Source organism: Elephas maximus, chromosome 23 (genome assembly GCF_024166365.1).
Source record: "Elephas maximus indicus isolate mEleMax1 chromosome 23, mEleMax1 primary haplotype, whole genome shotgun sequence".
Classification (NCBI taxonomy): Eukaryota; Metazoa; Chordata; class Mammalia; order Proboscidea; family Elephantidae; genus Elephas; species Elephas maximus.
The window spans coordinates 50,968,712-50,991,397 of NC_064841.1; the positions used below are offsets into that span (position 1 = coordinate 50,968,712).

Genomic DNA, 22,686 nt, shown 5'->3' on the forward strand with positions numbered 1-22,686 from the left:
AGCAGTACTAGCTAAGACAGAATTCTTTCCGTACCCCAAAACAAAACCAAACCAAACCCAGTGCCATTGAGTCAATTCTGACTCATAGCAACCCTACAGGACAGAGTAGAACTGCCCCATAGAGTTTCCAAGGAGCACTTGGTGGATTCGAACTGCCGACCCTTTGGTTAGCAGTTGTAGTACTTAACCGCTATGCCACCAGGGTTTCCCCTTACCCCAAAAAAGATTATAAAATTATTTCCCTGTATTTTCTTTTCATACTTGTACACTTTGTTTTTTTCTATTTAGTTTTAAAATAAAATTTCAATTTATTTTTATGAAATAGGAAACTAAAGTTTTTGATTTGTGTGTACTCAATTGTCCTGGCATCATTTATTGACTTGTCCCTTCTTCCCACTCGCTTTACATGCCCATTAACTAAGTTCTATAACTGAGTCAGTTTCTAAACTGTTCTGTTCTTCTGATTTATTTGTCTATTCCCGCCCCACCATCACACTCCTAAAATTACTGAAGCTTTGTAGCATGTTTTGGTACCTGTCAAGGAAACCTTCTTCCACCTCTATTGTTCTTTCTAAACAAAATTTCTCAGTTCATCTTCATTTTCTCTTCTGGATGGATATTTACATATTTCGAGATATATTCTGTTTCTTTGAGTAAATTACTAACCATGATAATGCTGATAACTTTTTCTTTTTTTTAAGGCCTTACCTATAAGAAGCTAAACCGGCTAGATGAGGCTTTGGATTGTTTCCTGAAACTTCACGCAATCCTACGAAACAGTGCCCAAGTTCTTTACCAGATAGCAAATGTGTATCTTATTTGAAAAACTTAGATGCAGTTATTAATTCACTGGGTGATTGAATTATATGTTATTAAGTAAGCAAAGTCAATGAATTAATTGATGAAGATAGTATTTTAAAACCTAACTACCAGCTTAATATGTGATGAAAATGTTATTTGAGGGATTCTGCTTTAAAAGATAGTTTGTATCGTAGGAAGAATTATTTAAAGGCTGAAAGTGTTAATTTTTGGAAACAGCTGAAGTACTTGAGTATGGCACTTTGAGTATACATAAGCTATTCCTTGAAAGCAGGGATCTCTGAAGAAAGAACTTACTAATTAATTCAAAGGAAAATATTTTTCATTAGTAATTAGTACTATTGATTGTGTTTAGATAATTTATCTTATTTGTTATAGCTGACATGTAAGTATAATGAATATGACTCTCTAGAATTATTCAGTACTTTATATGAATTCACTTATTCATTCTGTTAAGTTAGTGGTCCTTTACTGATGTGCAGTGTATGTACCAGTATTATGTTTAGAACTCTGGGGAATATAGAAATATGAAACATCACTCTCATGTTAATTTCTTCTACAACTCTTAGCTTTCTTTAGTTTTTATTCTCCCGGCCCTTGGTTAGAAAAGTAGAAACTTGTTTTTTTTTTTTTAATATCTTTTACGCTATTTGAAAAACCCTTTAATTTCTCTTATTTTAATAAGCTTTTACAGCAACATTGGGAATTGTTAATCTTATGTAGATTTTTACATTTCCATTATATTGATATAAATTTTATACAGATATGTTTAGAGAAAGTATATTGTGCTATGTACTGCTAATAATTTTAAATACTATCTACTATGTTTTTGGTAGAGTACTTTTGGCAGAATAGATACAAAAATTTTTAATGAAAATTGTAGTTTTATAGCATATAACCTCATGGTTATTCCTTTTACTGTTTTGTTTTGTCCTGTTTTCCACTTAATTTCTCCAAAATTGCTATTACCAGGATCTGATTATGCCCAGCTCATGATCAGTTTTGATCCAGTCAAGCAATTGATCTTTTTGGGATTGTTTGAATACCTTTCCTTGTTTTTATTTTTTCTTATAATAATCAGATTTTTTTTTTTGTTCATTTGTTTTTAATCAGACTTATCATCATTAAAAACAGAAAGTCCTCCTTTTTTATTGAAGCTTTGGATTAAAATGTTTTGGTTTCACAGAGATCTAATATGAAAATAAGTAGTAAGTAGTCAGTAAATATTAGTGTAAATAAACTATCAATGTATGCAGAAGACTTGCTAGGCACTAGGGGAAACTTGAGAAAAAGAACTCCCTACCCTTGGGCTTATAATCTAATTAGGGAAAACTAACAAGAAAAGTACATGAAAACTATTCACTTACTACGCTGAGCATGTTAAGAGAGATGGAATAATTAAAGACAGGTTCAGGAATTTTTATTAAGGGCCAATTTTGAGCAGTGCTTTAAATAAAGTGGCTAACTTAATTCTACTGGGAATTTGAGAGTTGGTCTTAATGGATAGTTATGAAGCAAAAGGAACAGCAATGTGTATGGAGGGAACAAAAATGCTGTATACAGTACTACTACATTTTCCATCCCTTCTCCTGAAGAAACCCGGAGTTAATAGCGTTATGTGGCAAATTACTATAGGCTAAAAAATAACTTTATTGTAATTTTTTTTAGGTTTGCTTATTGATTAATGAATTTAGAAAAAATGTATTACCCTTAACTGACATTGCACAAGATATGAATTAATGGAGGATCCAAATCAAGCTATTGAATGGCTGATGCAACTGATCAGTGTTGTTCCAACTGATTCTAGAGCTTTGTCTAAACTAGGAGAATTATATGATGGTGAAGGAGATAAATCCCAAGCTTTTCAGTATTACTATGAGGTAGGTTTATAATCTTACTTTTCTTCCACATTTTAATATTGTTATAAAGAAGGCAGCAGGCGTTTAAAAAAAAAATTATTATGGTGAAATATGTATAACACTAAACTTGGCTTTTTAATCATTTTTAAATGTATAATTCAGTGCCATCAGTTACATGTACTATGTTGTGCTACCATCACCACTGTTCATTTCCAAAAGTGTTGTGTCACTCCAAACAGAAACTCAGTACTCATTCAGCAATAACTCTCATTCCCTCCTCCCTCACCTCCTGGTTAGCACTAATAAACTTTTGTCTCTATGCATTTGGGTAATCTAGATATTTCATATAAGCAGAATCATACAATATTTGTTCTTTTGTGGCTGACGTATTTCACTCAGCATAATGTTTTCAAAGTTCATTCATGTTACAGCACATCAGAATTTCTCTTTATAGTGGCATAATATTCTGTCATATAGATATACTCTATTTTGTTTATCCATTCATCTGTTGATGGCCACTTGGGTTGTTTCCACCTTTCAGCTATTGTGAATAATGCTGTGATGAAAATTGTAATACATGTTTGAGTCCCTGCTTTCAAGTTGTTTGTGTATATACCTAGAAAGGGAATTGCTGGGACATATGGTAATCCTATGTTTAACTTTTTGAGGAACCATCAAAGTGTTTTCCATAGCTGTTGACCCATTTTACATTCCCACCAGAAATGCACAAGGGTTCCAGTTTCTCCACATCTGTGCCAACACTTGCTGTTTTCCATTTTTTCTGATAATAGCCATCTTAGTTGGTGTAACGTGGTTTCTCATTGTGATTTTCATTTGCATTTCTCTAATAGGGTCACTATGAGTCGGAATTGACTCAACAGCAGTGGGTTTTTGTTTTTAACTAACTAATGAGGAGCCCTGGTGGCACAGTAGTTAAGAGCTACGGCCGCTAACCAAAAGGTCAGCAGTTCGAATCCACCAGCTGCTCCTTAGAAACCGTTCAGGGCAGTTCTGCTGTGTCTTATAGGGTTGCTATGAGTCTTAATCAACTCGACAGCAGTGGGTTTGATTTTTCAGGTTTAAAACTAATGATATCGAGCATCCTTTCATGTGTTTATTAGCCATTTATATATCTTTTTGATGAAATGTCTATTCAAGTCTTTTGTCCATTTTTTAGTTGGGTTGTCTTTTGTTGTGGCAGTAACCCTTTTAATTTTTAGAACTTAAAAATACTTGCTAGTGTTTAAATGTATGAGGATTTATTTAAAATAATATAAAGCATTCTTGAAAAACGCAGTTAGCTTTTGATTAAGAAATAAAAATTACAAATTTATTTTTCTCTTGAAACATGATTTGTATCCCTTATTGATTCTATTAAATATTTAATTTGACTCACAGATCATATAGCAGTACATCAAAACGATATTTATAGATAGTCTGAAAATATGTTAAAACAGATTTCAAGTTTTTAAAATCTTACAGTTTTAAAACTTGTACATCTGACAGCTCATACTTTTTTTAGTAAGAAGTTTCATATTGGATAAATTAATACATTCAAGAAGTAAATCATATATTTCCACCAAAGCTGTATTATTAATTTCCATATTTTTTCCAGTCATATAGGTATTTCCCTTCTAACATTGGGGTCATTGAGTGGCTAGGAGCCTATTACATTGACACACAGTTTTGTGAAAAAGCCATTCAGTACTTTGAAAGAGCTTCTCTTATCCAGTAAGTATTTTTTATACTTAGTTAAATGTCTTGTGTTGAGAATTTTTTTATCCCTTGAATAATTTGTAGTAGACATATTAATTTCAAGAGAAAATGTTAATGAATATACACGTACTATTTCCATTTTCTTATGTTCCATTTTACGTGGTCTTTATTATGATAAATATTCCCTTTGCATAAAATTAAAAAATACCTTCTTTAAGGTACTTTATGTATTTTTGTTATTCACATCTCAGCAAACAACTATTATTTCTTTTACTCATCAGAAACTGAGACTATTCCAGTCCTAGGACAAAGTTTCATTACCAAGAGAGTCCTAGTAGAAAAGAGTTGTACAATCTGGAAATATCCCATAAATAGTAGAATGAAGAAATAAATAATACTACGATCATACAATGCAATACTTTATAGCAATTACAATAAATTATAACCAAAGGATGGATCTTATAAGCATAGTAATGAGCAAAAGAAGCCAAACACAAGAGAATACATACTATATGATTCTACTCATGATGGAGTTCAAAACCACGCAAAAACTACAGTGTTGTAAGTTAGGATAGTAGTTGCCTTTAGAGAGGAAAGAGAGGTAGTGATTACAAGGGGGCTGAAGGAGGCACCTAGGATGTTGGCAATGTTCTATCTCTTAAACTCGATTATGCTTACCTGCATGTTCAATTTATGAAAAACTACACTGTTTTGTGTGTTTATCCATATGTATTATACATCACAATACAAAATTTGAAAATTAGAGAAAAAATGAAATGTAAACCAAGAAAAGCAATACTGAGAAGGGGAGCCAACATGGTGCTATACACAGAACCACCATGCTGTTCCTCCACAGCAAAGACCTGGAAAACTAAAACAGATACAAACATCAACCCTGGAACCCTGAGCATCAAATGAAGGGATAAAGAACTCAGCCAAGCACCGAATAGAATGAGAAACTGACAGAGAATAGAGAACAAGGGGGGCTACAGAGTGGAGGTCCCCTATCAGCAGCACAGATTCGCCATTTTGGACCCCTCAGCCACAAAGAATGGTAGACAAGGAGTAATGGAAAGCAGCTTCACAGTGCTCCCAGCAGGAGACAGAGCACCCAGTAACCAGGGATACACACTTTCCCATCCCCTACCCATCTTCCCTGTATGTGGCCTCCACCACTCTCCAGCCAACTGCAGTCTCTTCGCCAGGGGGATGCCAGCTCCCTGCTGCTTGGATTCACCCTGCCTCCAACAGTAGGCTTCTTCAGTGCCCTTTTTGTTGCTGTTGTTGCTTTGTTCGGCTTCTTTTGGCTTCTTCTTTCTCTCTCACCTCCGTCTTTTCCTTTCTCCCAAACACCTGGCACCATGTGCCATCTCTGCTTCTTCATGACAGGTTGTGCAGTGCCACTCGGCTGGGGATCCCCTTCCCTGGTCTGCGCTGCCACACCAGTGGGCTCCCTAGGAGCATTTTTTTACTTTCTTCGTTTCTTGGTTTCTTTTCTCTGTCTACCTTCCTTCTTTTCCTTTCTCCCGAATGCCTGGCACTGTGTGGCATTTTCACTTCTTCCTGGCAGGCCTTGTACCGCCACTCAGCTGGGGAGCCACTTCCATGGTCCACACTACCTACCCAGTGGGCTCCCTTGGGGCCTTTTTTTCCCCTTAGTTTCTTGTCTCTCTCTACCTTCCTTCCTTTCTTTTTTCCTGAACACCTGGTGCCATGTGCCATATCCGCTCCTTCTAAACAGGCTATGCAGCACTGCTCAGCTGTGGAACCCCTTCCTCGGTCTGTGTTGCCAAGCCAGTAGGTTCCCTCAGGTTGTTTTTGTTTTTGTTTTGTGGTTTATTGTCTCTCTCTACCTTCCTTTCCTTTCTCCCAGACACCTGGCGCTGTATGCCTTCTCCACTACTTCTTGATGGGCTGTGCAGTGCTGCTTGGCTGAGAATCCCCTTCCCCAGTTCATGCCGCCATGCAGGTGGACTTCATGGGGGCATTTTTTTTTTTCTTCGTTTCTTGTCTCTCTCTATCTTCCTTCCTTACCTTTCTCCTGAATACCTGGTGCCCTGTGCCATCTCTGCTCCTTCTTGACGACCTGTGCAGCAGCATTTAGCTGAGGAACCCCTTCCCCAGTCCGTGCCACCTCACCAGTGGGCTTCCTCAGGGCATTTTTTCTCTTTTTTTGGTTTCTTGTCTCTGTCCACCTTCCTTCCTTACTCTCCTCCCGACCACCGGTGCTGTGTGCCATCTCCACTCCTTGACAGGCTGTGCAGCGCCACTCAGTTGGAGAGCTGCTTCTGGTGGGCTCCTTTGGGGCATTTCTTTTTTCTATTTTTCTTGGTTTCTTGTATCTCTCTACCTTCCTTTGTCTCCTTCTCCCCGAACATCTTTTTTTTTTCTTTATCGGTTTCTTACCTCTGTCTACCTTTGTTTCCTTTCTCCTGACCACCTGACAGCGTATGCCATTCTTTTTTTCCAGTTTCTCTTTTACCTCCCTTTCCTTTCTCCTGAACACCTAGCCACATGTGCTTTATCTGTCCATGCTGGATGAGCTGTGCCACAGCACCCAAATAGAAGGCCACCAGCACACACCATCCCCAGGCCTGTGCCACTCCAATAGCAGGCTCCCTCAGCAGTGGTTTTTTTGTTTGTTTTGTTTTTGGCTTCTATTTCTTTCTCCCCTTTCTCTTCTTTCCCATATCCAGTTAGCCCCACACATCATGTCCTCCGCCCTTCCTACTGCCTACCTGTGCCTCGCACTGAGCATTGCACCCATGAGTAGCACAGGTGCAGACCACCAGAACCTGCCCTGCACTGCCCTCTGGTACCATCCTGTTGGCTCCAGTACATGCCACAAATGACTCATCCCCAGTCCCCCATCCACAGGACCTGCCCTGCTCTACCATAGCTGAGCGACTGGCCCAGCCCATTGGAAAAGGTGGTGAGAAGTATCGTGCCCACAGAGGAACAAACTACAAATAACACCCAACCCACCTGCCCAAACATAACCAAATAAAAACACGGGACGAAACAAACAAATCTACAGTCAGTAAACAAAGAAAGTAATTACCAAATGTCCTGAAGACAGCAGACAATATCAAAAAAAAAAAGGACAGGATGGTTCCAGTAGGCATCCAAAATAAAACACCAGATGACCTTCTGGTAGAAGAAAAGGTATTGGAACTACCTGATAGGGAATCCAAATCTCTAATAGTCAGGGCTGTCCAAGAGATGAAGGAAAAAAGCAGACAAAAATAAGGAGAAAATAGACAAAATCATGGAAAAGACAGACAAAACAATGGAAGAATTCAGGAAAATAATACAGGAGCAAAATGTCAAACATGCAACTAGAAATCACACAGCAGCAGCAATTAGAAATCCAAAATATAAACAAGATTTCAGAAATGGACAGTGTCATAGGTTTGAGGAGCAAGTTTGAAACAATGGAAGACAGGATCAGCAAAACTGAAGACAAATCTTTGGAAACCACTTTGAGGAAAAATCAGAGAAAAAAAGAAACCCTGAGAATGATGTGGGATACAATCAAAAGCAAAAATTTGTGGATCATCCGAGTTTCAGAACAAGGAGAGAAAATGAAAAACACAGGGAGGATCATTGAAAATTTGCCAACAGAAAACTTCCCTAATATCACAAAAGATGAAAAACTCACCATCCAAGAAGCTAAATGAACCCCATATAGGTAGACCCCAAATAAAATCACCAAGGTGTATCATAATCACACTCAACTAAAATCAAAGACAGAGAAAGAATCCTGAGAGCAGTTCAAGAAAAAAGAAAAATCACATAGAGAAGGAAAGCAATAAGAGTAAGCTCTGATTACCCAGTAGAAACCATGCAGGCAAAAGGGCAATGGAATGATGTATGTAAAGCTTTGAAAGGAAAATACTTGTCAGCCAAGAATAATATGTGCTGTACAAGTCTAGCTCAAATATGATGGTGAAATTAGGGCATTTCTAGATAAAAAGAAATTAAGAGAATATGTAAAAACCAAACCAAACTTACAAAAATTATTAAAGGGTGTCCCTTCAGTTATAAAATCAACAAAATCAGACAACAGCCTGAATCTAGGATGCACCACCTCATCAGCCAGATACCAACTAGGTAATAAACTCTCAAGGATAAACTAAACTAAAATATTTACAGCAGAGAACCAGAGAGATTAATCTGTAAATGACAACAACATCAGAACAGTAAAAGAAGGAATGGATGGTGTAGGTATAGAATTTTCAAATGGAGAGGAAGCCAAGGCGATACCAAGTAATTAGGAAGATAAGGGTAAATTTAACAATTTAACAAAAGTTAACAACCTACACATCAAAATAAAGAAGAAAAACAAACTGTAAACACAAAATGTACAAAAACAAAAGAAATGAAAAAAAATCCACAAAGAATTCAGCACAGAGGAACAAAGAAAATGTCAGCACCACAAAAAAACTACTGAAAAATAACAGTAATAAACTCACACCTGTCAATAATCACACTGAACGTAAATGGCCTAAATGCACCCATAAAGAGACAGAGAATGACAGAATGGATTACAAAAGAAGACCCATCAGTATGCTGTCTACAAGAGAAACACCTTAGAAACAAAGACATAAATTTATTAAAAATCAAAGGATAGAAAAATAGGTATCAAGCAAACAGCTACCAAAAAAGAGCAGACGTGGCAATACTAGTCTCAGGTAGACTTTAAAACAAAATCCACCAAAGGAGACAAAGAAGAACATTATATAATGATTAAAGGGACATCACGAAGACATAACCATAATAAATATCTGCACCAAATGACAAGGCTCCAAAATACAGAACACAAACTCTTATCAGCACTGAAAAGAGAAATTGACAGTTCCACAATAATAGTAGGAGATTTCAACACACCACTCTCGGTGAAAGACAAAACATCTAGAAAAAAACTCAGCAAAGATAACAAAAGATCTAAAGACCACAATCAGTGAACTTGACCTCAGAGACATACATAGAACACTCCTCCAACAGCAGCAAAGTACACATTCTTTTACAACACACATGGAACATTCTCCAGAATAGCCCACATTTTAGGCTTCAAACCAACCCTCAATAAAATCCAAAACATGGAGATAATACAAAGTATCTTCTCAAATCACAATGCCACAAGAGTAGAAATTAATAACAGGAAGACCAAGGAAAAAAAAAATCAAATACATGGAAACTGAATAACAGCCCGCTTAAAAACTACTGAGTAATTACAAGAAATCAAAGATGGAATCAAAAAATTCTTACAGTCAAATGCGAATGGAAACACATCATATCAAAACCTTTGGAACACAGCAAAGGCAGTGCTCAGAGCTCAATTTAAGCAATAGATGCACACATCAAAAAAGAAGAAAGGGGAAGGTGGGGCCAAGATGGCGGACTAGGTAGATGCTACCTCGGATCCTTCTTGCAACAAACACTTGGAAAAACAAGTGAATCGATCACATACATAACAATCTACGAACCCTGAACAACAAACACAGATTTAGAGACGGAGAATGAACAAATACGGGGAAGCAGCGACTGTTTTCGGAGCCTGGGGCCAGCGTCCCAGTCAGGTAACCTTGGCGCCGGGCTTAGGTCTGGGCCCAGGGGAGCTGAACACAAAATCTTGTGACGGCGCAAACAAGGGCCGCAGCCCTACCCCCCTGAACAGACCCTGGGAGGGGGCCCAGTCGGTCCGCACGGGCGGCATGGCGACGCGGCTGGTAGGAGATGTCCCCGGGAGGCAGTGACTGGTTTTGGAGCCAGGAGTGCAGCGTCCCAGCCGAGGAACCTCGGCGCCGGGCTTTTGACTGGGCGCTGTCACGGCGCAAGCACGGGGCACAGCCCTACTCCCCTGAACTAACCCCAAGAGGGGGCCCAGCCAGTCCACGGAGGCGGCGCGGGGACGCGGCTGGCGGGACGAGAAGTCCTGGGAGGCAGCGACTGATTTTGGGGCCGGGAATGCAGCATCCCAGCAGGGGAACCTTGACGCTGGGCTTTGGACTGGCAGCGGAGGATCTGACCGCGGCTTCAGCGGGCCAGACCCTGGGGGGCAATCTCCACACAGCCAGCACACATAGGCGACACGCCCCTCGGGAATCTCAGATAAAATAGTCATTCCAAGCAAGATAAGCAACTTTGGCTATATTCCGGGGTGCTACTCTCCTCTTTCTCTGAACCCTCCCCCGCCCTTCCCAGGTGGCTTCATTAACATTGGAATTTCCTGAGCCAGAGGGACAACGGCTCCAGCTCCGCAGCGGCTTTGCTTTTCCCTTTTTTTTTTTTTTTTGTGTTTTCCTAACCCATTCTTCCGGCCTGAGAGAAGGAACCACAAAAAACCCAGGGACCAAAAATCCATCCCTAATTGGACTAAAAACCCAGAATCAGCTACAGCCAAGCATATATGATCCAAATCTCGGACTTTTCATCCTTACAGGGAACAAGGTGGCGGTCATAATCCGAAGTCAGCTCTGATAGGGATCTGACTGCATTTTTTTTTAGCAGATTTTCTGGAAAAACAAGTCTCCCAGGTCTGATATCTCTGGTTATTCAGCAGAGCCCTAACTGACCCACAACAGGGAACTGAGGGCTGAAGCTCCCCCCAGACCACCTAGCCTCTTGCCTTAGGGGTCTAAGGAGGGTGACATCTACCAATCAGTAGAGGTACTTGCATTGAGGGCCTAAGGTACAGCTGCAGTGCCCTCCCACCAAGGTTCTATAAGAATAGAGACACACCTACCTGACACTTGGGGGAAGCCTGTCAGCATCCTGCCCCCCCTGGAGGGTGAACCCCAGCTGCTAATAGAATCTGGTGCACACAGCTATCACCACTGCTTCTCGAGGTGGATAGATGTTAGGGTGCAGCACACACTTGATGACCCAAAATCAGATTCTACTCAAGAATAGTGAATAGACTCAGGCATATATATCTGCCAACAGCCGAAACCAGCTGGTAATAGGTCATAAGTAAGTCAAGGGCTACAACAAACAAGACAGCACAATCTAGTAGCCCATCCACGTATATTGAAAAAAAAACAAAACAAGATAATACTCAGTGAGCAATTACAGAATAAACCACTACGTGATGGCTCAGAGACAGCAGTCGATATCAAACCACATAAAAAACCAGACCATGACAGCTTCTACAACCCCCCAAACAAAAGAATCAAAATCTTTCCCAAATGAAGATACAATCCTGGAATTATCAGATACAGAATATAAAAAACTAATTTACAGAATGCTTCAAGATATCAGGGATGACCTGAGGAACGAAATAAGGCAAACTGCAGAAAGAGCCAAGGAACACACTGATAAAACAGTTGAAGAACTCAAAAAGATTATTCAAGAACATAGTGGAAAAATTAGTAAGTTGCAAGAATCCATAGAGAGACAGCATGTAGAAATCCAAAAGATTAACAATAAAATTACAGAATTAGACAATGCAATAGGAAGTCAGAGGAGCAGACTCAAGCAATTAGAATGCAGACTGGGAAATCTGGAGGACCAGGGAATCAACACCAACATAGCTGAAAAAAAAATCAGATAAAAGAATTTTAAAAAATGAAGAAACCCTAAGAATCATGTGGGACTCTATCAAGAAGGATAACTTGTGTGTGATTGGAGTCCCAGAACAGGGAGGGAGGACAGAAAACACAGAGAAAATAGTTGAAGATCTGCTGACAGAAAACTTCCCTGACATCATGAAAGACGAAAGGATATCTATCCAAGATGCTCATCGAACCCCATTTAAGATTGATCCAAAAAGAAAAACACCAAGACATATTATCATCAAACTTGCCAAAACCAAAGATAAAGAGAAAATTTTAAAAGCAGCCAGGGAGAAAAGAAAGGTCTCCTTCAAGGGAGAATCCATAAGAATAAGTTCAGACTACTCAGCAGAAACCATGCAGGCAAGAAGTCAATGGGATGACATATTCAGAGCACTGAAGGAGAAAAACTGCCAGCCAAGAATCATATATCCAGCAAAACTCTCTCTGAAATATGAAGGAGAAATTAAGATATTTACAGATAAACACAAGCTTAGAGAATTTGCAAAAACCAAACCAAAAAAAAAAACCAAAGCTACAAGAAATACTAAAGGAAATTGTTTGGTCAGAAAACCAATAATATCAGATACCAGCACAACACAAGGTCACAGAACAGAACATCCTGATATCAACTCAGATAGGGAAATCACAAAAACAAATTAAGATTAATTAAAAAAAAATGCTCAAAACAGGGAATCATTGAAGTCAATACATAAAAGATAACCACAATCAAAAAGAGGGACTAAATACAGGTGGCATAGAACTGTCATATGGAGAGTGATACAAGGCGATATAGGACAATACAAGTTAGGTTTTTACTTAGAAAAATAGGGGTAAATATTAAGGTAACCACAAAGAGGTATAACAACTCCATAACTCAAGATAAAAGCCAAAAAAAAGTAACGACTCAACAAACATAAAGTCAAACACTACGAAAATGAGGATCTCACAATTTACTAAGAAAAACATCTCAGCACAAAAAAGTAAGTGGAAAAATGAAAATGTCAACAACACACATAAAAAGGCATCAAAATGACAACACTAAACACTTATTTATCTATAATTACGCTGAATGTAAATGGACTAAATGCACCAATAAAGAGACAGAGTCTCGGACTGGATAAAGAAACACGATCCGTCTATATGCTGCCTACAAGAGACACACCTTAGACTTAGAGACACAAACAAACTAAAACTCAAAGGATGGAAAAAAATATATCAAGCAAACAATAAGCAAAAAAGAAGAGGAGTAGCAATATTAATTTCTGACAAAATAGACTTTAGACTTAAATCCACCACAAAGGATAAAGAAGGACACTACATAATGATAAAAGGGACAATTGATCAGGAAGATATAACCATATTAAATATTTATGCACCCAATGACAGGGCTGCAAGATACATAAATCAAATTTTAACAGAGCTGAAAAGTGAGATAGACACCTCCACAATTATAGTAGGAGACTTCAACAGACCACTTTCGGAGAAGGGCAGGACATCCAGTGAGAAGCTCAATAGAGACAAGGAAGACCTAATTACAACAATCAACCAACTTGATCTCATTGACTTATACAGAACTCTCCACCCAACTGCTGCAAAGTATACTTTTTTTTCGAGCACACATGGAACATTCTCTAGAATAGACTACATATTATGTCATAAAACAAACCTTTGAAGAATCCAAACCATCGAAATATTACAAAGCATCTTCTCAGACCACAAGGCAATAAAACTAGAAATTAGTAACAGAAAAACTAGGGAAAAGAAATCAAATACTTGGAAACTGAACAACACCCTCCTGAAAAAAGACTGGGTTATAGAAGACATCAAGGAGGGAATAAGGAAATTCATAGAATGCAACGAGAATGAAAATACTTCCTATGAAAACCTCTGGGACACAGCAAAAGCAGTGCTCAGAGGCCAATTTATATCGATAAATGCACACATACAAAAAGAAGAAAGAGCCAAAATCAGAGAACTGTCCCTACAACTTGAACAAATAGAAAGTGAGCAACAAAAGAATCCATCAGGCACCAGAAGAAAACAAATAATAAAAATTAGAGCTGAACTAAATGAGTTAGAGAACAGAAAAACAATTGAAAGAATTAACAAAGCCAAAAGCTGGTTCTTTGAAAAAATTAACAAAATTGGTAAACCATTGGCTAAACTGACTAAAGAAATACAGGAAAGGAAACAACCCGAAAAAGAAACGAGAAGGGCCACTTCACAACAGACCCAACTGAAATTAAAAGAATCATATCAGATTATTACAAAAAATTGTACTCTAAAAAATTTGCAAACCTAGAAGAAATGGATGAATTCCTGGAAAAGACTACCTACCTAAACTAACACATTCAGAAGTAGAACAACTAAATAGACCCATAACAAAAAAAGAGATTGAAACGTTAATCAAAAAACTCCGAACAAAAAAAAGCCCTGGCCTGGACGGCTTCACTGCAGAGTTCTACCAAACTTTCAGAGTTAACACCACTACTACTAAAGGTACTTCAAAGCATAGAAAGTGACGGAATACTACCCAACTCATTCTATGAAGCCACCATCTCCCTCATACCAAAACCAGGTAAAGACATTACAAAAGAAGAAAATTACAGACCTATATCCCTCATGAACATAGATACAAAAATCCTCAATAAAATTCTAGCCAATAGAATTCAACAACGTATCAAAAAAATAATTCACCACAACCAAGTAGGCATTTTGACAAAGTCCAACACCGATTTATGATAAAAACTCTTACCAAAATAGGAATTGAAGGAAAATTCCTCAACATAATAAAGGGCATCTATGCAAAGCCAACAGCCAACATCACTCTAAATGTAGAGAACCTGAAAGCATTTCCCTTGACAACGGGAACCAGACGAGGATTCCATTTATCACCGCTCTTATTCAACGTCGTACTAGAAGTCCTAGCCAGAGCTATTAGGCTAGACAAAGAAATAAAGGGCATCCGGATTGGCAAGGAGGAAGTAAAATTATCTCTATTTGCAGATGACATGATCTTATATACAGAAAACCCTAAGGAATCCTCCAGAAAACTACTGAAACTAATAGAAGAGTTTGGCAGAGTCTCAGGTTATAAGATAAACATACAAAAATCACTTGGATTCCTCTACATCAACAAAAAGAACATCGAAGAGGAAATCACCAAGTCAATACCATTCACAGTGCCCCCAAGAAGATAAAATACTTAGGAATAAATCTTACCAAGGATGTAAAAGACCTATACAAAGAAAACTACAAAGCTCTACTACAAGAAATTAAAAAGGACATACTTAAGTGGAAAAACATACCTTGCTCATGGATAGGAAGACTTAACATAGTAAAAATGTCTCTTCTACCAAAAGCCATCTATACATACAATGCACTTCCGATCCAAATTCCAATGTCATTTTTTAAGGTGATAGAGAAACAAATGACCAATTTCATATGGCAGGGAAAGAAGCCTCGGATAAGCAAAGCATTACTGAAAAAGAAGAAGAAAGTGGGAGGCCTCACTCTACCTGATTTCAGAACCTATTATACAGCCACAGTAGTCAAAACAGCCTGGTATTGGTACAACAACAGGCACGTAGACCAGTGGAACAGAATTGAGAACCCAGATATAAATCCATCCACATATGAGCACCTGATATTTGACAAAGGCCCAGTGTCAGTTAATTGGGGAAAAGATAGTCTTTTTAACAAATGGTGCTAGCATAACTGGATATCCATTTGCAAAAAAATGAAACAGGACCCATACATCACACCATGCACAAAAACTAACTCCAAGTGGATCAAAGACCTAAACATAAAGACTAAAACGATAAAGATCATGGAAGAAAAAATAGGGACAACCTTAGGAGCCCTAATACAAGGCATAAACAGAATACAAAACATTACCAAAAATGACGAAGAGAAACCAGATAACTAGGAGCTCCTAAAAATCAAACAAACACCTATGCTCATCTAAAGACTTCACCAATAGAGTAAAAAGACCACCTACAGACTGGGAAAGAATTTTCAGCTATGACATCTCCGACCAGTGCCTGATCTCTAAAATGTACATGATTCTGTCAAAACTCAACCACAAAAAGACAAACAACCAAATCAAGAAGTTGGCAAAGGATATGAACACACACTTTACTAAAGAAGATATTCAAGCAGCTAACAGCTACATGAGAAAATGCTCTCGATCATTAGCCATTAGAGAAATGCAAATTAAAACCACGATGAGATTCCATCTCACTCCAACAAGGCTGGCATTAATCCAAAAAACACAAAATAATAAATGTTGGAGAGGCTGCGGAGAGATTGGAACTCTTATACACTGCTGGTGGGAATGTAAAATGGTACAACCACTTTGGAAATCTATCTGGCGTTATCTTAAACAGTTAGAACTACCATACAACCCAGAAATCCCACTCCTCGGAATATACCCTAGAGAAAGAAGAGCCTTCACAGAAACAGATATATGCACACCCATGTTTATTGCAGCTCTGTTTACAATAGCAAAAAGCTGGAAGCAACAAAGGTGTCCATCAATGGATGAATGGTTAAATAAATTGTAGTATATTCACACAATGGACTACTACGCATCGATAAAGAACAGTGACGAATCTGTGAAACATTCCATAACATGGAGGAACCTGGAAGGCATTATGCTGAGCGAAATGAGTCAGAGGCAAAAGGACAGATATTGTATAAGAGCACTATTACAAGATCTTGAGAAATAGTATAAACTGAGAAGAACACATACTTTTGTGGTTACGGGGAGGGGAGGGAGGGAGGGTGGGAGAGGGTCTTTTACTGATTAGTAGATAAGAACTGCTTTAGGTGAAGGGAAGGACAATACTCAATACCTGGAAGGTCAGCTCAACTGGACTGGACCAAAAGCAAAGAAGTTTCTGGCATAAAATGAATGCTTCAAAGGTCAGCGGAGCAAGGGTGGGGGTTTGGGGACCATGGTTTAAGGGGACTTCTAAGTCAATTGGCAAAATAATTCTATTATGAAAACATTCTGCATCGCACTTTGAAATGTGGCGTCTGGGGTCTTAAATGCTAACAAGCGGCCATCTAAGATGCATCAATTGGTCTCAACCCACCTGGATCAAAGGAGAATGAAGAACACGAAGGTCACACGACAACTAAGAGCCCAAGAGACAGAAAGGGCCACATGAACCAGAGACCTACATCATCCTTAGACCAGAAGAACTAGTTGGCGCCCGGCCACAATCGATGACTGCCCTGACAGGGAGCACAACAGAGAACCCCTGAGGGAGCAGGAGATCAGTGGGATGCAGACCCCAAATTCTCATAAAAAGACCATACTTAATGGTCTGACTGCGACTAGAGGAATCCCGGCGGCAATGCTCCCCAGACCTTCTGTTGGCACAGGACAGGAACCATCCCCGAAGACAACTCATCAGATATGAAAGGGAGTGGACAGTGGGTAGGTGAGAGATGCTGATGAAGAGTGAGCTAATTATATCAAGTGGTCACTTGAGACTGTGTTGGCATCCCCTGTCTGGAGAGGGGATGGGAGGATAGAGAGAGTTGGAAGCTGGCAAAATTGTCACGAAGGAGAGACTGGAAGGGCTGACTCACTAGGGGGAGAGCAAGTGGGAGTATGGAGTAAGATGTATATAAACTTATATGTGACAGTCTGACTTGATTTGTAAACGTTCACTTGAAGCTCAATAAAAGTTAATAAAAAAAAAACTTTTTAAAAAAGGGACAAAATCACAACATTAGCTACATAACTTGAACAAGTACAGAGCAGCAAAAGAAGCCCACAGCCACCAGAAGAAAGGAAATAATAAAGATAGGAGCAGAAATGAATAGAAAAATGATAGAATCAACAAAACCAAAAGCTGGTTCTTTGAAACGATCAACAAAATCAACAAACCATTGGCCAAGTTGACAAAAGAAAAATGGGAGAGGACGCAAATAACCAAAATAAGAAATGAAATGTGGGACATTATAACATACCCAACTGAAATAAAAAGGGTCATAACAGAGTACTATGAAAAACTGTACTTTAACTAATTTGAAAACCTAGAGGAAATGTACGCATTTCTAGAAACATACTACCTACCCAAAGTAACACAAACTGAAGTTGAAAATATGAACAGACCCATAATTAGAAAAGAGCTTCAAAAAAAGGTAATTTAAAAAACTCCCAACAAAAAAAACCCTGGCCCAGACAGCCTCACTGGAGAATTCTACCAAACATTCAGAGAAGAGCTTACATCAATACTCCTGAAACTATTTCAGAACATAGAAAAGGAAGAGGATACTTGTGAATTCGTTCTATGAAGCCAGCGTAACCCTGATACCAAAGCCAGGCAAAGACACCGCAAAAAAAGAAAATTATAGACCAATATCTGTCATGAATATAGGTGCAAAAATTCTCAACAAAATTCTAGACAATAGAATTCAGCATCATATCAAAAAAATAAAACATCACAACCAAGTGGGATTCATACCAGGTATGCAAGGATGGTTCAACATTAGAAAATCAGCACAATCTACCACATAAATAAAAGAATTACGTGATCATCTCAATCGACTCTGAGAAGGTATTTGACAAAGTCCAACCCCCATTCCTGATAATGGGGACCCCAAGGTCGAGAAGGGGCATTGGCATGTCGTGGGGCTGGCAAGCAGTGTCACAAAACAATACATGTACTAATTTTTTAATGAGAAGTTCATTTGCTCTGTAACCTTTATCTAAAAAAAAGTACAATAAAAATAATAAAAAAGAAAAGCAATACTGCCCTCCCCTTTGGAAATGTAGGAGGGGCATTTTTTATTGCCCTTTATGATGGGGAAGAAGCACTATTGACATCTGGTAGGTGGGCACTAGGGATGGTAAGTGTTCTGGAGAGAATACAGTGGATTGTCTCTCCCAAAATGTTAATAGCATCTTCTCCCAAGCACTGAATTAGAACTTTTAAATAGAATAATTTCATTTATTCTAAAACTCCAAAAGTGTTTTCTCTGGGGCTGTTCAACTTATGCAGAGAAGCATCTTCTGATCTGCCTCAAGAGTAGAAACCTGGTTGTTCCCGTTCTGGGAACAGGAAGGTCGAGCTGCAGAGCTTGTTCTGTAAAGATTCTACATCTCATCCTCCAATTTTCACTCCATTACCTCACGCTAGCCCTCCATCACGCCTCAGCCCTTAGTCCAGAGGCTCACTGGTAGTTTCTGAGGGCAGGGGCTGTTACCAAGCTGCTCAGAACGGGGATAAGAATTTGGGGACTTAATGCTTCTTATTCAGATTTTTTATCTTCTTTTTTTAATTTCATGCTTTACCCACTCCTTCCTCAATACTGGTAATTCCAATTCTTGAGCAAATCTGGTGTTTTTCAAGGAAGATCTGCTTGCTTCTCTTCAGTGTGCCCTTTTTAAGAACTTCAGTTTCACCTTTCTTTGTCTTGGTGAAGTCAGTTTCCATTTTCTTTATCCATCCTCCATCTTTTTATAGTCTGAGTTTCATCAGAGATGAAGTTTGAGTTTGTCTTTATCATTCTCCTTGTTTTGAGGCATTTCCTTTCAAAAATGACAGTGTGGGAGTAAAAGGTCTTTCCTCTGCCATCTTAAAACCAAAAATCATAACTTTTTCTGAAACTTATTTATTCCAATGTGAAAATCACAGTTCTTTCCTGTTATAATTTTCAAAATGCATCCTTCATTGCTTTCTGGAAATGTGAGCTAAGATTTTCATAAGATACTACAGGGTTAAGTATGAACAGGAGTGGAACCTTAGGAATAGCTCACCTTGCTTTGTTGGGTCTGTCTCACTTTCTTTTCCCTTAAAGATGCATGGGTTGAATTAATTGCTTTCTGAAGCCATTTCTGTTTCTAAAATTCCATAATTCTGTAACTTAAAGCCAAGTACTGGCAGGTATAAAACATTTCAGTACAGCTCTATATGCATCACACCGTGCTAGGCAATTTGCATCCAACTTGCTGAATTTATGTGTGGGGTGTGTGTGTGTGTGTGTGTGTACGCGTGCATTTTACATCCCAATGTCTATCAGTAAAATAGTAGTGTTTTTCTTTACTGTGAGGATTGAGCATACGTTCAGGAAATAAATCAAATGTATTAATATTATTACTAAACTAGGTTCTTTAAGTAAAAGAGAAAAAAAGAGACAAACCAGAGCAATTAGCCCTCTCTGTTTGCTTTTATACAAAACTTGCCTGTTCTTCTATATTAACTTGTTTGTCCTGGGCTTTCGCTGATTACTAGAAGAAACAGTGGAAACATGGCAGCTTAATTCTGAAGATTAATAAAACACGTTTATCTCGCCTCACCTCCTAAACTATCCCTTTGTTATATTTACTATATATGGAAGCTTATTAACTATTACAATGCGTAAAATCATTTGATAATCATTCACTCACGTCACTGCACAGTCTTTGTGCTAACGGCAGGAAGCAGTATCACAGATCATCTGTAGTTATAATGAGCTAGCATTAAAACCCAGAATGTTACCTAATACTTTGTTAGCATTAAGTCCCTGTACTCTGTTCTTCCTCTCTTCACGGGGCTTTATAGTGGCCCAGAAGAATTCATCTCTTTTCTTCATAGGGATGCACACCTGTTCACACACGTGGATATACACACACTACTTAACAGCTGCTTTGAGCAGCTGTTTTTTGGAATTTCTCAGTAGGCGGCATTCATGAAATAAGACTTTCCTCAGAAGAAAAAAGTGGTTATAATAATAAATAATGTTTATAATTTATATGTATTGTGTTATTTAATCCTCATAACAACCCCAGGAAGTACTGCTTTTGTCCACATTTTACAGATGAGGGATGTACTTGAATATGTGAAGAAGGAGGAATTAATTATTAATGAGCACCCAATATGTATAAGCACCATCCTGAGCTCAGGGATACAAAGATTTATGCTTGCTGTCTTCTAGGAATGTACAGTTTGATAGGAGATTCAGAAACATAAATAATAATACAGTATAGTAAATGTAGTGCTGAAGAGATCAAGGGGGGTTATGGGAGCACATAGAACAGGCCATCCTATCCAGCCTGGGGCAGAAGAGTGTAGGGGTTGGAATGAACCTAGATGGAAAGGATGGCAAAGGCAGGAAGTCTAGAAAATGTCATATGCATATGGAACATACAATGTTGGGTAGAGAGCAGAAGAAGGTAAGTTGGAGAGGAAGAAAAGGGTTAGAACATAGATGAACTGGATGTAGGTGGAGGGAAGATGACAGGTACTAATATGGTTTGATACATATTTTATTTAGATGACAGTGGGTGGCTGTGCAGGTAATGGATTTGAGATTAGGTAACTTGCCCAAGGGCACATAGCTCATGAGTAGCAGAGCTATGATTTAAACTCAGATCTGCCTGAGCTTTTCTGATTCCAAAGCTGGTAGGTTTTACCATCCAATTGAGTAGGAACCAAGGATATCTGTCTTTGAAGCCATTAGGTAAATAGAAGGGAGATTCTAAAGAAGTGATAAGAGCATCAAATTTTTCCTAGGCTTTCGTTTCTTTAAATCTTGCTTTTCTTAGGTATTTTTAACAGTAGATTTTAGAAATCCTGGTTATGGTTAGTTATTTTAGAAAAGAATTTTCTTTTTAATGGAAAAAAAACGATGAATGGAATTCTCTTATCACTGTCTCTTTAGTTGAGGCCCCATTATTCAGACACAGAGTCAGAAATCACCTCTTGGTACTACCTTGGAAACCCTAAGAATAAAATTTTGGCAAAGGGCATTAGGAAGGTTAAGTACATTGTGGCATTCTTTGACCAAACGGATTGTGTGGTTCTTAAAAGAATTTTCTTGCATAAACAAGATGAACTTTGAAGGACACTTAATTTTAAATGATTTAATATAAATAGGAGTCCTTGTGTGGTATAAACAGTCAACACACTTGGCTACTGACTGAAAGGTTGGATGTTTGAGCCCACCCAGAGCAACCTTAGAAGAAAGGCCTAGCAATCTGTTTCTAAAAAAATCAGCCATGGAGCACAGTTCTTCTCCAATATATATGGGGTAATAATGGAGAAAACTATATCATATTTTCAATAATAAAAATGATCAGAGGAATAGTCAGAAATTAAAGGATAGCTTTGCAAAACCCTTTTGAGTGTCACAGGTATTTTTATCTCTAATTTCATGTAATTTATTTCTTTTATAGGCCTACACAAGTGAAATGGCAGCTGATGGTAGCTAGTTGTTTCAGAAGAAGTGGTAAATGCTTTAATTTTTATTCATTTTTAATATCTTTTGCTTTTCTTTTTTAGAAATTATGCATATAAATGTGTTCTAATTGCATATTTATTAACACTCTAGCTTTTGATAACTACACATTTTTAAAGCATTGTGTGGAAAATATAATTGCTACATGTTATGTTTACAGAACAGGTATGTTTATGGGTATTAATCATGTATTCCAAGACCATTGTTAAAAATATTATTTATTATCCAAAATGTCATTCATTATTTCTCAAAGTTAACGTAATCATTTTCACAAGTCATTCCTAGAAAAAAGTAGGCATTCTGTATTCGTTAATTTTTGTTTCTGTTTTCTGCCCACCTAATTCTACACGTCCTTGTGTGCTGTGCCAGACTTACAAAATATCTGAAGCCTTCACCACCAATATCACCAGAAAAGCAAACGAAAAGTCTGAAGCTGAGACTATGTATTTCTAATACCAAACAGGACTAGATATCTTGGTTTATCCTGTAGCTGCTAT

General features: G+C 38.2%; 1 protein-coding gene across 6 annotated transcripts in view; it reads left to right on the forward strand.

Moving 5' to 3' along the window:
• IFT88 (intraflagellar transport 88) overlaps nt 1–22,686 on the forward strand; it is a 240,607-nt gene that overhangs the window by 156,980 nt on the left and 60,941 nt on the right. For all 6 annotated transcript variants that reach the window (XM_049867325.1, XM_049867329.1, XM_049867328.1 and 3 more), the window contains 4 exons: nt 702–810; nt 2,549–2,699; nt 4,294–4,409; nt 22,128–22,180. In XM_049867325.1, the coding sequence (XP_049723282.1) occupies nt 702–810; nt 2,549–2,699; nt 4,294–4,409; nt 22,128–22,180 (429 nt within the window). The remainder of the gene's footprint in view (nt 1–701; nt 811–2,548; nt 2,700–4,293; nt 4,410–22,127; nt 22,181–22,686) is intronic.